The sequence below is a fragment of the Leucopleurus acutus genome (genome assembly GCF_964270905.1).
Source record: "Leucopleurus acutus genome assembly, chromosome: 5".
In the NCBI taxonomy this organism is placed as follows: domain Eukaryota; kingdom Metazoa; phylum Chordata; class Mammalia; order Artiodactyla; family Delphinidae; genus Leucopleurus; species Leucopleurus acutus.
The window spans coordinates 59841308-59859002 of record NC_139147.1 but is presented as its reverse complement, the minus strand read 5'-3'; the positions used below and the strand labels follow the sequence as shown (position 1 = coordinate 59859002).

Genomic DNA, 17695 nt, shown 5'->3' with positions numbered 1-17695 from the left:
ATCAAAGATTTTCCTACTGCCAAGCTCAGTGGTCACTTCTCTGTCCATTTGACCTCTCAGAAACATTTGATAAAGTTAACCCTCCATTCTTCTTAAAGCATTTTCTTTTTTGGCTTCCATGACACCACCATCTGCTGGCCACTCCTTTTTAGACTCTTTTGCTGGCTTCTTATATGTTGAACTAGCTTTGAACTTTGAAGTACTCTAGGATGTGGTCTTGGGTGCCCTCTTTCTTGCTAGATGATTTTATCTGGTCCCAAGATTTTAAATATCAAATATATGCCAATAAATTTCATTTTTATCTCTAGTCTTGACCTGTCCTCTCATATTCGGACTTGTATGTCCAACTTGACATCACTACTTGGCACCTCAAAATGGACATGTCCAAAATATAACTTTTTTTTTTAATATTTATTTTTATTTTGGCTGCTCTGGGTTTTAGTCACGGCACGTGGAATCTTTAGTTGCGGCATGTGGGATCTTTAGTTGCATCACGTGGGATCTGTAGTTGCGGCATGTGGACTTCTTAGTTGTGGTGTGCGGACTTCTTAGTTGCAGTATGTGGACTTCTTAGTTGTGGCATGCATGCAGGATCTAGTTCCCCAACCAGGGATCGAACCTGGGCCCCCTGAATTGGGAGCACAGAGTCTTACCCACTGTACCACCAGGGAAATCCCCAAAATATAACTTTTAAATCACACTTGCCCTGTGCAAACCTGCTCCATCTCCATCTCAGTAAATGGGACAACCATCCATCCAGTTACTAAGCCAAAACTCTGAGAGTTGTTAATGATTCTTTTCTTGCCTTTACCTTTGATATTCTTATTTCAAAGTATGTCTTTTGTAAGCAGCACATGGCTAGGCTTTTCTTTTTAATCCTGTAGTAAAATCTTTATTTTAATAGAACACTGTGTCCTTTTATATTTAATGTAATGGCTAATATATTTTAGATTAAATCTACCATCTTATTATTTCTGTTTATCACACCAATTCTAGTAGTAGTTTCCCCCCCCAATTTTCCTCCTCTATTAGGTTATTAGTTATACTTTTTTTTTTTTTACTATTTTGTTTTTAGTGGTGATGCTAAAGGTCATAGTATATATCCTTAATTTAATATAATTTGATACAAATTTATTCTTTTACTAGCTCTAGAGAAAAAAGATCTTAGGGCACTTTAGTGTTGTGTATCCTCCCCCTCACCTCATTGTCACATTATATATATATATATATATATATATATATATATATATATATATATATATACACACATACACACACACACACACATATATATGTATATATAAGTTTGGGTTTTTTTTTTTTGCCTTGCGCCTATTTTGCCTTTAAAACTTTTAGTTCTTCTGTATATTTTCTTTTTAAAACTTTGATATCTTATCATCTTTTGTCTTCCATTCTGCCATCTATATCTTTTTTTTTTAATTTATTTTTGGCTACATTGGGTTTTTGTAGCTGTGCGGGGGCTACTCTTCGTTGCAGTGCGCAGGCTTCTCATTGTGGTAGCTTCTCTGTTGCAGAGCATATCCTCTAGGTGTGCGGGCTTCAGTAGTTGTGGCATGCAGGCTCAGTAGTTGTGGCTTGCGGGCTCTAGAGCACAGGCTCAGTAGTTGTGGTGCACGAGCTTAGTTGCTCTGTTGCTCCACGGCATGTGGGATCTTCCCGGACCAGGGATCAAACCTGTGTCCCCTGCATTGGCAGGTGGATTCTTAACCACTGCGCTACCAGGGAAGCCCTATGTACATCTTTTTATTGTTATTTTTTGTTACCTATGCATCTTTTTTTCTCTTGTTGCTTTGAAGATTTTGTGTTAAAAGGTGTAACTTCTTTTTTTTTTATTGAAGTACAGTTGATTTACAGTGTTGTGCCAGTCTCTGTTGTACAGCAACGTGACTCAGTTATATACATGCAGACTTTTTTTTTCATATTCTTTTCCATTATGGTTTATCACAGGATATTGAATATAGTTCCCTGTGCTATACAGTAGGACCTTGTTGTTTATCCATCCTGTATATAATAGTTTACATCTGCTAATCCCACACTCCCAGTTCTTCCCTCTCCCACCCTCCTCCCCCTTGGCAACTACAAGTCTGAACTCTGTGTCTGAGTCTGTTTCTGTTTTGTAGCTAGGTTCATTTGTGCCATATTTTAGATTCCACATATAAGTGATATCCTATGGTATTTGTCTTTCTTTTTTTTGACTTCAGTTAGTATGATAATCTCTAGTTTCATCCATGTTGCTGTAAATGGCATTATTTCATTCTTTTTTATGGCCGAGTAGTATTCCACTGTATATATGTACCACATCTTCTTTATCCATTCATCTGTCAGTGGACATTTAGGTTGTTTCCATGTTTGGGCTATTGTGAATAGTGCTGCTATGAACATAGGGGTGCATGTATCTTTTGAATTATAGTATTGTCTGTGTGTATGCCCAGGAGTGGGATTGCTGGATCGTATGGTAATTATATTTTTAGTTTTCTGAGCAACCTCCATACTGTTTTCCATAGTGGCTGCCCCAACTTACATTTCCACCAACAGTGTAGGAGGGTTCCCTTTTCTCCACACCCTCTCTAGCATTTGTTATTCGTAGACTTTTAATGATGGCCATTCTGACAGGTGTGAGGTGATACCTCATTGTAGTTTTGATTTGCATTTCTCTAGTAATTAGTGATGTTGAGCATCTTTTTATGTGCCTGCTAGCCATCTGTATGTCTTCTTTGGAGAAATGTCTATTTAGGTCTTCTGCCCATTTTTTGATTGGGTTGTTTGTTTTTTTGTTGTTGAGTTGTATGAGCTGTTTGTATATTTTGGAGATTAAGCCCTTGTCTGTCACATCATTTGCAAATATTTTCTCCCATTCCATAGGTTGTCTTTTTTTTTTTTATGGTTTCCTTTGCTGTGCAAAAGCTTGTAAGTTTGATTAGGTCCCATTTGTTTATTTTTGTTTTTATTTCTGTCACCTTGGGAGACTGACCTAAGAAAACATTGGTATGATTTATGTCAGAGAATGTTTTGCTTATGCTCTCTTCTGGGAGTTTTATGGTGTAATGTTAAAAGGTGTAAATTCTTCATATATCTTCCTTGTGGGTCATTGCATTTCTTGTACTTCAATACATTTGTATTCAGTTTTTAGAAAATTCTCAGACATTTATCAACCACAGTACTGCTTCTGGTCCATCTTTTTAGTCTCTTCTTGTGGGATTCTAATTTTGTGTATATTAATCATTATCATTATGTCCCATGGAGATCTTACACTCCTTTTTAAAAAATTTTACATCTATATTTTCTCTCTCCTGCCTTACTCTATTTTTTCTGATTCTGTTCCAGCTTCATAACTCTAGTTTTAGCTGTGTCTAGTTGCTTTTAAACCAATCTATTGAATTCTAATTTTTGTCATTTTATTTTTCAGTTCTAGAATTTTTATTTTTTCCATTATCTACTTTTTTATAGACCCTAGTTGACTTCTTTCTATATTGCCTTCAAAGGCCTTAAATATATTAATCAGAGTTATTTTGAAGTCCATTTTGAAAACACCTCTATCACTATTTCTTGTACTTTTGTTTCTTTGGTCTGTTTTTTCTTTTGATTTTCAATCAAGACTTTTCTTTGTTAGTATACCTAGTTTTTTTTTTTTTTTATAATTGAACGCTGGATCTTGTCTGTCAAAAACTGTAGCATCAGCTTGAGTTTCTGTATATTGCTGTTGTCTCCTGAAATTTATTTTTAGTTCTGGAAAGCAACTAAAAATCCTAGATCAGTTTCATCCAGTCAGTGATTGAGATGACTTGAAATTAGGTTTTACTTCCTACGAGGTCCAGTCTATTTCTGGTTTATCCATATGTGTGGGATATAGTGCTCCAGGGTTGCAATGGAAAGCCCAGTGGAAGGTGTGTTTACAATGGCTCCTTCTTCTTGGAGGACCCTGGGAATTCTTTGCCTTTCCCTAAGCCCATGACACTACAGATTGCTCCGCTCAATTTCTTAACCTCTCAGCTGCCACTTTCAGAACTGGCAGTTGCCTTAGGGAGAAAAAAAATCTCCTGGACTGGAAATCTCTGAAAACCATGATCTACAAAACTCTATTGTTAAATACTGCTTATGCCGAATAATCCTTAAAATAAAATGGAATTCAGTATGTAGATAGAAATGATATCTCTTGGGCTTCCCTGGTGGCGCAGTGTTTGAGAGTCCGCCTGCCGATGCAGGGGACACGGGTTCGTGCCCTGGTCCGGAAAGATCCCACATGCTGCGGAGCGGCTGGGCCCGTGAGCCATGGCCGCTTAGTCTGCACGTCCGGAGTCTGTGCTCCGCAATGGGAGAGGCCACAACAGTGAGAGGCCCACGTACCGCAAAAAAAAAAAAAAAAAAAAGAAATGATATCTCTCATGTATTGTCTTTTTTTTTAATATTTATTTTTACTTATTTATTTTGGCTGTGTTGGATCTTTGTTGCAGCACGTGGGATCTTTCATTGCAGTGCATGGGCTCTTCCTTGAGGCACACGAGCTCAGTAGTTGCAGTGCGTGGGCTCCAGAGTGCATGGGCTCTGTAGTTGTGGGTGCATGGGCTCTCTAGTTGAGGTGCACGTGCTTAGTTGCCCCGTGGCATGTGGATCCTAGTTCCCCAACAAGGGATTGAACCCACGTCCCCTGCATTGGGAGGTGGATTCTTAACCACTGGACCACCAGGGAAGTCCCTCTTGTATTGTCTTTTAAGTAGGAACAAATCATTGTAAGGTGTTTTATTTTTATAATTATGTAGTTGCATATAAATGAATAATAGGTTTTATAAAGCATCTCCATCTGTAACTATAGAAATCATACAAAAGTATATGTTTTAAGACACCTATTTTATGTGTTAAAATTTGAAATAATCAAAAACTCCTCATGTGGTCATAGGTTTCTTATATTCAGGTACTACCTTGTATGTTATCTATCTCTTTTCCAGGGTGGCTATGATTCTGGTTTTCTATATCACTGTGAGTTTCCCCCATATGACAAAAGCAGTGATATCACAGAAAAGAAAGATGAACCTTTTGATTTCCGTCTTCTTGAGGATACAGAGGATAATCCCATCACAGCTATCACTTTCAGGTGACCAGAATTTCAGAAAGCTTTAAAAAAAACTATATCCCATTACTGTCTGTTTTTGTCCATCATTAATATTGTCAATTTTAAAGATCTGTCCAAATGGAGGAGTACTCAAACAATGTTTAGTTAAATAAATCAAATGACTAAAGTAGAATCTAAGCTACTCCTGAAACTACTTAAATTCCTTCTATCAAATATTCTGTCAGAATTTGTCACACAGTTCAGTTGTATGGATTTTCTTTCTGTTACTTAGGAGGATGCTACTGCACAGTCAGATAACGGAAGTTCTGGGTTACAGTGATTCTGGAAAGATCACTAATTGAATCATTAGTCCTTTAATAATTAAGAATTAAGCATATATCCTGGTCATTCTTTTGAAGACCAAATATAATAGCTCCAAATTTCAAATTGTCTTTTTCTCCTTCTATTCTTTTGTATTAGCTTGCTAGAGCTGCCATAGTTTGTTAGGGCTTCAGCATATGAATTTCGTGGGGACACAACTTACTCCATAACATCTTTGTTTTTAAAACTTTAGTCATTTTTCAATTAACTTAAAATTAAACATTTTCAGATTAATATGAAGAACGATTTACTTTCCTTTTGTTTCATAGCATTAACCAAGAAATGATGTTTTGTGGAATGCAAAATGGAGCAGTTCGAGTCTATATCCTAAATAAGAATGATCCTTCATTGACCAATATGGAGGACTACTGGCATTTCAGCATGCATGACAATAATTATGGATGCATTAATGCCATCTCCACTAGCTTTGATGACCGTTTCTTGGTGACTGCTGGAGCAGACAGTAATATCTTTGTTTTCAACATTTTTTCTGAATTTGAGTTAAAGAAGGTCATGAAAGCCAAGGTGCCATCTCCCAGGGTATGTAACTGACTAATAATAATAACTTTATTTTAATATTGTGATGTTAAAATGCTCATATTCTTTAAAAATGAAACTATTTAGATGCAAATACCTTGCAGTCTAATCTTCCTACCAGTATTATAATTTTGCCTTTCTGGTGCCTCTGTTATCAAATATGAAAGATGTTGAATTCACCTTATTACTAAAGGTGTAGAAGTCCCTCTATTAAAAAGACTGCCAATTTTTCTGTCTCCATCACTTTCACAAAGTATTTTTGTTTTCAAGATGCCCAACTTTTTTCTGATATATTTTGCGTTCTATTTATTCATTTGCTTATTGAGGAGGCATATGTGGGATATATACCATAATTTGTACCTTTGAAAGGGGTTGTAAAAATATTATTATCTTTAGTATTAGAATGTGAGAGTTTTATCAAAGATTCAGGTAAATTATTGGCTTTGTAATGAAGATTGAGGGTTTGAATCCCCAAATTATATCCCTTTGCCCTATCACAAGACCTAAATTTTCTATTATAAAAATGGTTCCTTTGGAGAGAAGTGCTAACACCTATCCTTCTCAAACTCTTCCAAAAAATTGCAGAGGGAGGAACACTCCCAAACTCGTTCTACAAGGCCACCATCATCCTGATACCAAAACCAGACAAGGTATCAAAAAAAAGAAAATTACAGACCAGTATCACTGATGAACATAGATGCAAAAATCCTCAACAAAATACTAGCAAACAGAATCCAACAACACATTAAAGTATCAACACCATGATCACGGGGGATTTATCCCAGGAATGCAAGGATTCTTCAATATATGCAAATCAATCAATGTTAATATTCATGTTAACAAATTAAAGAATAAAAACCATATGATCATCTCAATAGATGCAGAAAAAGCTTTTGACAAAATTCAACACCTATTTATGATAAAAACCCTCCAGAAAGTGGGCATAGAGGGAACCTACCTCAACATAAAAAGGCCATATATGAATAAACCCATTGCAAACATCATTCTCAATGGTGAAAAACTGAAAGCATTTCCTCTAAGATCAGGAATAAGACAAGGATGTCCATTCTCACCACTCTTATTCAACATAGTTTTGGAAATCCTAGCCAAGGCCAGTCAGAGAAGAAAAAGAAATAAAAGTAATACAAATTGGAAAAGAATTAAAACTGTTGCTGTTTGTAGATGGCATGATACTATACATAGAAAATCCTAAAGACAGCACCAGAAAACTACTAGAGCTAATCAGTGAATTTGGTAAAGGTGCAGGATACAAAATTCACAGAAGTCTCTTGCATTCCTATACACTAACAGTGAAAGATCAGAAAGAGAAATTAAGGAAGCAATCCCATTTACTATCGCAACAGAAAGAATAAAATACCTAGGAATAAACCTACCTAAGGAAGCAAAAGACTTGTACTCAGAGAACTATAAAACACTAATGAAAGAAATCAAAGATGACACAAACAGATGGAGAAATATACCATGTTTTTGGATTGGAAGAATCAACATTGTGAAAATGACTATACTACCCAAAGCAATCTACAGGTTCAGTGCAATCCCTATCAAATTACCAATGGCATTCTTCATAGAATTAGAACAAAAAATTTTACAGTTTGTGTGGAAACACAAGACCCCAAATAGCCAAAGCAATCTTGAGAAAGTAAATTAGAGCTGGAGGAATCAGACTCCCTGACTTCAGACTATACTATAAAGCTACAGTAATCAAGACAGTATGGTACTGGCACAAAAACAGAAATATAGATCAATGGTCCAGGATAGAAAGCCCAGAGATAAACCCACACCCCTATGGTCACCTAATCTATGACAAAGGAGGCAAGAATATACAATGGAGAAAAGAGAGCCTCTTCAATAAGTGGTGCTGGGAAAACTAGACAGCTACATGTAAAAGAATGAAATGAGAACACTCCCTAACATCATACATGAAAATAAACTCAAAATGGATTAAAGACCTAAATTTAAGACTGGACACTATAAAACTCTTAGAGGAAAACAGAAAAAAACACTCTGACATAAACCATAGCAAGATCTTTTTTGACCCAACTCCTAGAGTAATGAAAATAAAAACAAAAATAAATGGGACCTAATGAAACTTAAAAGCTTTTGCACAGCAAAGGAAACCATAAACAAGATGAAAAGAAAGCTCTCAGAATGGGAGGAAATATTTGCAAATAAAGCAACGGACAAAGGATTAATCTCCAAAATATACAAACAACTCATGGAGCTCAATATCAAAAAAAAAAAAAAAATCAAAAAACGGGCAGAAGACTTAAATAGACATTTCTCCAAAGAAGACATAGAGGTGGCCAAGAAACACATGAAAAGCTGCTCAACATCACTAATTATTAGAGAAATGCAAATCAAAACTACAATGAGGTATTACCTCACACCAGTCAGAATGGCTATTGTCAAAAATCTACAAACAATAAATGCTGGAGAGGGTGTGGAGAAAAGGGAACCCTCGTGCACTGTTGGTGGGAATGTAAATTGATACAGTCACTATGGAGAACAGTATGGATGTTCCTTAAAAAACTAAAAATAGAACTACCATATGACCCAGAAATCCCACTACTGGACATATACCCTGAGAAAAACATAATTCAAAAGAACACATGTACCCCAATGTTCATTGCAACACTATTTACAATATCCAGGACATGGAAATAACCTAAATGTCCAACAACAGATAAATGGATAAAGAAGATGTGGTACATATATACAATGGAGTATTACTCAGCCATAAAAAGGAATGAAATTGGGTCATTTGTAGAGATGTGGATGGACCTAGAGTCTGTCATACAGAGTGAAGTAAGCCAGAAAAAGAAAAATATCATATATTAACACATATATGTGGAATCTAGAAAAATGGTGCAGATGAACCTATTTCCAGGGCAGGAATAGAGACAAGGATGTAGAGAACAGACATGTGCACACAGAGGGGGAAGGGGAGGGTGGGATGAAATGGGAGATTAGGATTGACATATATACGCTACCATGTGTAAAATAGATAGCTAGTGGGAACCTGCTGTATAGCACAGGGAGCTCAGCTCCGTGCTCCGTAATGACCTAGATGGGTGGGATGGGGGGAAGGGTCGGAGGGAGGTCCAAGAGGGAGGGAATATATGTATACATATAGCTGATTTACTTTGTTGTACAGCAGAAACTAACACAACATTGTAAAACAATTATACTTCAATAAAAAAATGGTTCCTTTGGATAAAATGATTAATGACTGTTAGAATTGCTTCTAAAGAATAAGGGATTGTATTAGACCAAAGTTAAAATTCCTGTGAACACATTGGCTTCCTATTTAACACGTAGCCTGCTTCAAAAGAATATGCAAAGAATGTAGGGAAGATTTGAACAGGTAAATTTTCATTTCTATTAATAGCAGCAAAATTTGGAGAATGAACTGCTGTCTAATGAGGTCAAGCTAAGGGAGAGGAATTTTCCAGAAGGGAAAGTGTATGAACAAGAAGAAAATATCTTTCTACTTAGTGCCAACTCTCTATGGCAACCCATATGGGATAGAAAAAATCCATTCCACATTTGTATAATGGTCTCCTTTTATTTATGACTGCAATAAATATGTCTGAAGTCACTGAAGCAGCCTCTGCGTTTTAGAAGGCAAAATCAGAAAGAATTGAATAAACAAAATTAAAAACTAAGCTCTGCATAGGTCTGAGGTTCTTACCATATTTTAGAATCACAGGGGAGCTCTTAAAACTATACATGCCTGAGCAGTTAAATCAGAATCTCGGAAAGTGAGGCCCAGGCATCAGTACAGACATTCTTCAACATGAGATACGATGGGATTGTGCCCTGATAAACCCATCAGAAGTTGAAAATACCATAAGTTGAAAATGCATTTAATACACCTAACCTACCAAACACCACAGCTTAGCCTAGCCTACCTTAAACGTGCTCAGAACACTTGCATTAGCCTACAGTTGGGCAAAATCATCTACCACAAAGCCTATTTTATAATAAAGTATTGACTATCTCATAATTTGTTGAATACTGTATTCAAAGTGAGAAACAGAATGGTTATGTGGGTACCGGTTGTTGACCCTCATGATCATGTGGCTGCCTGGGAGCTGTGGCTGCAGCAGCTGCCCAGCATCACGAGAGAGGATCTACCACATGTCCCTAGCCAGGAAAAGGTCAAAATTCCAAACTTGAAGTATGCTTTCTACCAAATGCAAAGTCGTCAAGTTGACCATTGTAAGTAAGGGACCGTCTGTATTTTATAAAAGTCACCCCTCCCCCCAGCCCCCGTGGTTCTAGAGTGCAGTCACGATTGAGAACAATTGGCAGGTGTTTTGGAACTCTTTGGAAGCACCGTTGTTTAACTCAAATTTATTGTAAACAGCTGAGGTCAGGAGCGAGTTGGCTGATATCAGTATCAAATCCTGGAAATCATAACTGATATTGGAGAAGCAAGGGGCTTAACTCTGAGCAATAAAAGAACAGAGTTCAGTCAAGTTGTATCCTAAGTGATTAATAGTAACTGAAATATATTAGCCATCACTTGTCTCTTACATTGGTCATGTTTTATGACTTCACTTTATGAAAATCATAAACCTTGTCTTATATAAATGTAGATTTATATTTTATGTGTATAAAGACTAGTACTGTAATAAAACAACTTGATCAAAAGAGAATCTTTATTTCTTTACAACAAATGATAGCGAAACAGAGACCTATGTGCTATGAAGAGAATAGAAAATAAGTTCAGTTTTACTTAAGAACTGGTTAGCTAGCAAACTAGGACTTTTTGTTTCATTCACTGGGTTATAAATCCTCTTCTTTAACAGCCTAAGACATTTTTCAGCACAGCACCTGAATAAACAAAGTACTTCTAAGTGATTTACTTCATAGTACTTAATTTAAACTGATTTCCTTTCTAAAGGGAGAGTCATATTTCTGATTTCATATCTTTCTCAAGGAGAGGGATTATATTCTGTGTATTTCTCACTGAATATCTGTGATAAGATCAAGTGAAACACTTAAAATTTAAAAAATGTAACTTTTTCCTTGTATACACATGAGGTATTGTGGTGGGAATCAAAGCATGTATGAAAGGAATATGCTAAAAAAACAGTACTTTAAAATAAATGATCTAGAGCATTTTTTTGGTGTATTTTTTGTTAGTAACACATGAATATTACTAATTCGTATTTTGGAGGGGAATATGGTGATATTAACATTTTGCATACATGTGATTTTCTTTTTCTACATACCTCTTTAAATGAAGTAGAAACAAATAAGTTTTTTTCCCTAGTTTATTTTTTGTGACAATACTTTCCAGGCCTACAGTTGTTAGAAATTAGCAGAGAAAACCCTTCAATTTACTACTTATTAGATATTTTAAGGTAAATATGCAATTTAAAGGAGCTAAGCTTTTACTCCTTTTCCTACAGGTTGGAATAGAAACAGAGCCAATTCCAGAAGATATTGAAGATCCTAAAGCCTACAGGTATGGGAATTTTCGATCAATACCTAATAGGACTGGGCTTTTGCAAAACACACCAACATTTTACCAAAGCTGACCAAGTTAAATGAATTTCCAAATTATTAAATACCAATTTTCTCTGCTGTTTCTCTATCTTTAACCTGTTACCTTTTAAAATTTCTGTTTTCAGTATTGAGAATGCCAGAAGAAAAAGAGAACATGACAAGTTAATGAAAGAAGGGGAAGAAGTCAAGGCTGAGAAGAGAGAACGAATCAAAGCTTTAAGGAATCAATTACAGAAACTACTACAGATGAATGAAGAATTACCAAAACATATGCAGTTTAAACGGACAGTAAGCCTAAAATAAATTTGATTTTAATTTTAACATATGCTATTTCTGAATTGAGGCTGCTATTTTGCCAACAAGTAGGAACACTTAAAACCATCTTTAAATTTCCCTTGTCTGGTTTGTCAGTGTGTTGGCAGCAACTAAACTACTGTGGAACTTGTCATGCAACTTGGTATGGATGTAGATGAGCCTCTTTACACAAAGTTTATTTCTGGATTTAGCTACTTCACATTTTTTTGGTAATAAGATATAAGTTTGAATCTGGTTATCACCATACCTAGCCAAGATATTTAACCGTTGGATAGGTACATACTATATAATTTGATTCTCTGTGGTTCCTGTTCCATAATTCATCAACTCTATTGAAAAGATAGTACCTGGTTCATCCACAAAGTTTCTAAAAGATGACTTAGTATAGTTGTAGCTATGGGGACAATCACCAAATTGTTTAAGCCAATATTGTATTAAATTTTTTTCTTCTGTGACTTGTTGCAAAGCCCCATTTACCTCCTAGTGATAACTTTTTTTCCTAATTTTTTTTACATTATCTTAAATGGAATTACTGTCAAGAGCCTAATCAAATAAAAACTCAGAATTTATTATCCTGACTATACCCATGGGTTACCCAGTCCTGTAATTCCAGAAGCACTTAGCCAATTTCATATTAAAAAAAAAACTGTGGTGAAATCATAATGATTAATTCATTATATTGGTTAAAAGACCAACTTATAATGGTTAAAAGATGTTTGTTATTTTACTAAGAAAAGTGTTGACACTTGCAGAATATGGTTACATAATTCAAAATAAAGAACAACTGAGGTAAGTTTTGTGGCTAAGCATTTTACATACACCATTATTTAAAGCACCAACACACCTGGAAAGAATAATTACTTTCAATTCAGTGTGAATGAAGGCCCTGATATTTTTCCAGGAGTGAAGGAAAGAAACACGAGGCCCCTAAGTATCCTTATGGGGAAAATGGCCCCTTTGGTGAGGGATATTCAACCAGAACTTGGTTATATCCGGAAGACACCAAAGACATTACTGTCTTTCCTAGGTGGGGAGTCACATGGGAAGGAAGGATCAGCTAATGATCAAGTGCCATGAACTTTTACCCCATGCCCAGCTGGTTATGTAATAGTAGTTATTCTGGGGTGGAGAGAGTTCCTTTTTTTTTTTTTTTAAAAAAACTGTTTAAACTCTCCAAATATTCTGTTAGCATTCATTGTTTATATTGTGGGAAAAATCTTTTAATATGTAACTGTATTTTCATCATTGTTAATTATTTCTGGGAACTTTTCTCCATATTTTGTGACAGTAAAATCAAAAGTATGTTGTTTTTTTCTAGAATGAGAGAGTTTATGATACTTAGAAGACAGTTATGATGTAGCATAAAATTGAGGACAAACCTTAAAAATCTGTACTTATGTATGAAATAGGATTGATAAAGTCTATCGATAAAGGTACTCATTTTGATGAACAAATCTACTTATCTGCAGGATTTTGATCTAGATTCCAAAATTCGTGCTGAGATTGACAGGAAAACAGCTAATAAAATTCAACGAGTGGAAAAGGAATTAGCTTGGGAAAAAGAGAAACACCAACTTGGCCTAAGGAAGCTACAGAATAGGTAGGATGCATATTTCTTGCAAGTTAAGATGTTTGAGAGCATATATTTGAAGAAAGTAGTTTCCAGTGGCTTTATTGAAGTGGTCAGATTAAGAGGTCTCCTGAAGTACCTACTAACTCCTAAAATCTCAAGGAATCCTCTTGTCAGTGCTACTGACTTCCTGAGCTCACTCCTTCCTAGTTTAAGTCTGCAAAATTTTTTGCAAACCAAATTATGTCATACATATTTACTTTCGGTTTTTAACAAACTATTCATTTTATAACTAATTAACATGTGAGCATGTATATATTAGAAAATTAAAATAGAGCCAAGGGGGCTTCCCTGGTGGCACAGTGGTTAAGAATCCACCTGCCAATGCAGGGGACACGGATTCAAGCCCTGGTCCAGGAAAATCACACATGCCATGGAGCAACTAAGCCTGTGCGCCACAACTACTGAGCCTGCATGCCACAACTACTGAGCCTACACTCTAGAGCTCACGAGCTGCAGCCCACAATGAGAAGACTGTGCACGGCAATGAAGAGTAGCCCCCGCTCGCCACAACTAGAGAAAGCCCAAGCACAGCAACGAAGACCCAACACAGCCAAAAAAAGAAATAAAATTCAAAAAAGTTAAAAAAATAAAAGAACTTTTATAACACTCCAGAAATTTCCCTCGTGGCCTCCTCCTGATAAATATTTACTCTCCAAAGATGAATGTTTATCACCATAGATTAGTTGTGTCTGTGAACTTCATATACATGGAAAGCTGCAGTATGAACGCTTTTGTATCTGGCTTCTTTATTCAGTATCATGCCTAAGATTACCCATGTTGATGCAGGTAGCAGTACTTCATTCATTTTCATTGCTTTGTAATATTCTATTAAATGGTTATACCACAATTTATTAATCCATTTAACTGCTGATATTTGAGTTGTTCCTATTTTTTGGCTTCGATGAATAATGCTGACATTCTTGTGCATGTCTTTTGGTGGACATAAGCACTTATTTCTGTTTTCTATATAATCAGGAGTGGAACTGCTAGACCATAGGTTCTAAGCATGTTTAGCTTTATTAGACACTGACAAACAGTTCTCCAAAATGGCTCAATTTATTTATACTCTGATCATCAATGTATGAGAATTCCAATTGATTCCCATTGTATTCATTTTCTAGGGCTTCCATAACAAAGTACCACAGACAGGCTGGCTTACAATAACAGACGTTTATTATCTGATAATTCTGGAGACCGGAAGTCCAAAATCGAAGTGTTGACTAAATTGGTTTCTTTTGAGAGCTGGGAGGGAGAATCTGTTCCATGCCTTTTTCTGAGCTTCTGGTGGCTTGGCCAGCAATCTTTGGTGTTTCTTAGCTTGTAGATGCATCACTCTAAATTTTCTGTCTTCACATGGTGTTCTCTCTGTGTTTCTTCGTATAATATTGCCTCTGTGCTTGTCCAACTTTTCTCCTTTTATGAGGACATCAGTCATGTTGGATTAGGATCCACCCTAATGATCTCATTTTAACTTGATTACCTCTGTTAAGACCTTATTTCCAGATAAGGTCATATTTTGAGGTACCTGGGGGGTTAGGACTTCATATTCTTTTGGGGAGACACAATTCAACCCATAACACTCATGCTTGCCATCACTGGGCATTGTCAGCTCTTTAAATTTCAGCTATTCTGTAGTAGTGTCTCAGTGTGATTTAAATTGGCATTTTCCAGATGAGTGACGATTTTCAGTCACTTTTCCTATACTTACTGGTTATTTTTATATTCTCTTTTGTTAGGGGTTTGCTCAAGTCTTTTGTTCATTTAAAAATTGGGTTGTGGGAGTTATATATTCTGGATGAGTCTCGTCATACACATGACACATGTATATATGACATATCTCTGTGTGTGTATGCATGCATGTAAAATATCTTGCCCTACTCTGAGGCTTGTCTTTTCATCCTCATTATAGTGTCTTTTTGAACAGAAATTTTTCATTTTAATAAAGTTTAGTTTATCAGTGTTTTCCTTTGCAATTTATCAATATTTTCACTAACTTTTTATGGTTAGTGCTTTTGTGTTGTAGTTAAGGAATCTTTGCCTATTCCCAATTCATGAATAATTCTCCGTTTTCTTCTAGAAGCTCTACTGTTTTGCCATTATCTATCTTGGGTAATTTTTGTGGGTGGTGTAAGATAGAGATCAAGTGTCTTTTGTTTCTATATGGATATCCAATTGTCCCACTGTCATTCGCTGAAAAGACCATCCTTTCCTTACTAGATTGTAGTGATGGTTTTGTCAAAAATCCGGTAACCACATATATGTGGGTCTGTTTCTAAACTCTTCATTTTATTCCATTGGTCTGTCTGTTTTTGCGCTAGTGTCACAAGACCTTAATTATTCTTGACATCTGATATTATGAACCCTCTGGATTGTTCTTCACCTTCAATATTGCTTAGGTCCTTTGCACAGAATAAGTTTGTCAACTTTCATGACAAAACCTAGGATTTTGATTGGAATTACATTGAATCTATAAATCAACTTAGACATAAAAAGATGAGGAAATAATTGTGAACCAGCCAAAAATAACAACAATTAAATTGACGAAGAACTTTTAAAAGATAGATGTCTGTGAGCTATAAGAGAAAGCTGAACTGGAGAGTAGTACAGACTCCTGAGCTTAATGTTTTTTATAGAGACAAATAGGGTAATATGTACATACATGTATCACCACCTGTTATCTATCATGTATGTAATATATGAAATATTATATATAATAAATGAGATAATAGATAGGAAGATGAATTACATTTCCTCAGTTTGATATAATCCATTTACCTTTAAACTGTAGTCTGTCTGAAAATTTTTGACTCTTCATACTATCAAAACAATGGTATTATACTGTTTATAATGAGATGTTTAGTATTTTCATTAAGAAGAAAATTCGACTTGCTCTTTAATCAAGTCCTATTCAAATTCCACTACATCCTTGTTGGGTTGGTATAAGCATGGTTGAATTTTGGATCCAGTGTGATATAGTGGTATCATTTATCAGCATAGTACATTGTGATCTTATTTTATTATGTAATAATCATGCAGCATGATTAAACTGGTGATGATTGCAAATAATTTTTTTTCCCTTCAGATTTCGTGATTCGTTGGAAAGCGATACTATTGTGGTTCATGCCATACAAAGTGAACACAAGATATCCTCCTATAGGCTTGTGAAGTCCTCTAAATACTCCAAATCCAAACGGCCAAGTCAATCAGAGAGAAGAGCGAGCAAATTTGAGAGGTTTGAAAAAGAAGGAACTGGAAGAAAGGACAGTCAGAGAGATACAGGTAACCTAAATGACAAGAAGGCTCTTAAGTCCCTATTTATTAAAACTTCAAAGTTGAATTATCTTTTTGTGAGGAGAACATTTGACTCCCAGTCATGGGACTGAGAGTGGATGAGAGCACCTGGTGCTGCGGATTTCTTACTTCCCATGTCCAGCTGTTCTTAAATCTAGGATTTCCCCAGATGCTAGTTTTCCTAGGCAGTGTTTGTTCCCAGATTCCTGGGCCCCATCCCAGAGGGTAGGGCTAGAACACAGCATTTCACACTTTTCCAAGAGCATATGCTTTAAACAGTGATGAGCTGAGAACACAGATGTGAAAATAGTGCCTCTAATCCCTGCGCCCTGCCTCTTGTGACTGCCTGCAGGATGACTGCAGGTGAGTAGGAGGAAGACAGGAATTCTGGGAATGGCTTGCAGAGCCCAGTCAAGGATAAAGGTCACTGTAGCCTGGCCAGATCTAGACTAGTGCCCAGGATACAGTACTGACCTTAATACTGGTTCACTCTCTTCACTGAGAAACCTTTAATGGCTTCTTTCTGCCTCTAGGATAAAATTTGAAACCATTATCCCCATATTTAATCCTTCCACAATATCCCTAATTTATTTCCAATAGCGCATTCTCATACTGCGTGATTGGCATGTTTAGCTTATTGTCCTGCTTGTTGCTTCCTAATTATGTCTGAAACTTCCACATCCAGGTTCCTGATGGAGTGACCAATTCACTCCTCTCCTCTCTGAATTCTCCCCAGTCCTTGGGGATCCAGATCAAATTATACTTTTAATTTTTTAATTGAAGTATAGTTGATTTACAATGTTGTGTTAGTTTCAGGTGTACAGCACAGTGATTGTTATATTCCTTATCAGATTCTTTTCCCTTATTGGTTATTACAAAATATTGAGTATAGTTCCCTGTGCTCTACAGTAGGACCTTGTTGGTTATCTATT

The 17695-nt window shown here is 36.1% G+C and overlaps 1 protein-coding gene across 1 annotated transcript in view; it reads left to right on the top strand.

Annotated features, from left to right (window-relative positions):
- CFAP44 (cilia and flagella associated protein 44) overlaps positions 1-17695 on the top strand; it is a gene marked incomplete at its 3' end in the record, with an annotated part of 129528 nt that overhangs the window by 67483 nt on the left and 44350 nt on the right. Inside the window, exons 17-22 of the mRNA XM_082839952.1 lie at positions 4965-5110; positions 5719-5989; positions 11428-11483; positions 11650-11812; positions 13309-13439; positions 16555-16751. Of these exons, the coding sequence (XP_082696078.1) occupies positions 4965-5110; positions 5719-5989; positions 11428-11483; positions 11650-11812; positions 13309-13439; positions 16555-16751 (964 nt within the window). The remainder of the gene's footprint in view (positions 1-4964; positions 5111-5718; positions 5990-11427; positions 11484-11649; positions 11813-13308; positions 13440-16554; positions 16752-17695) is intronic.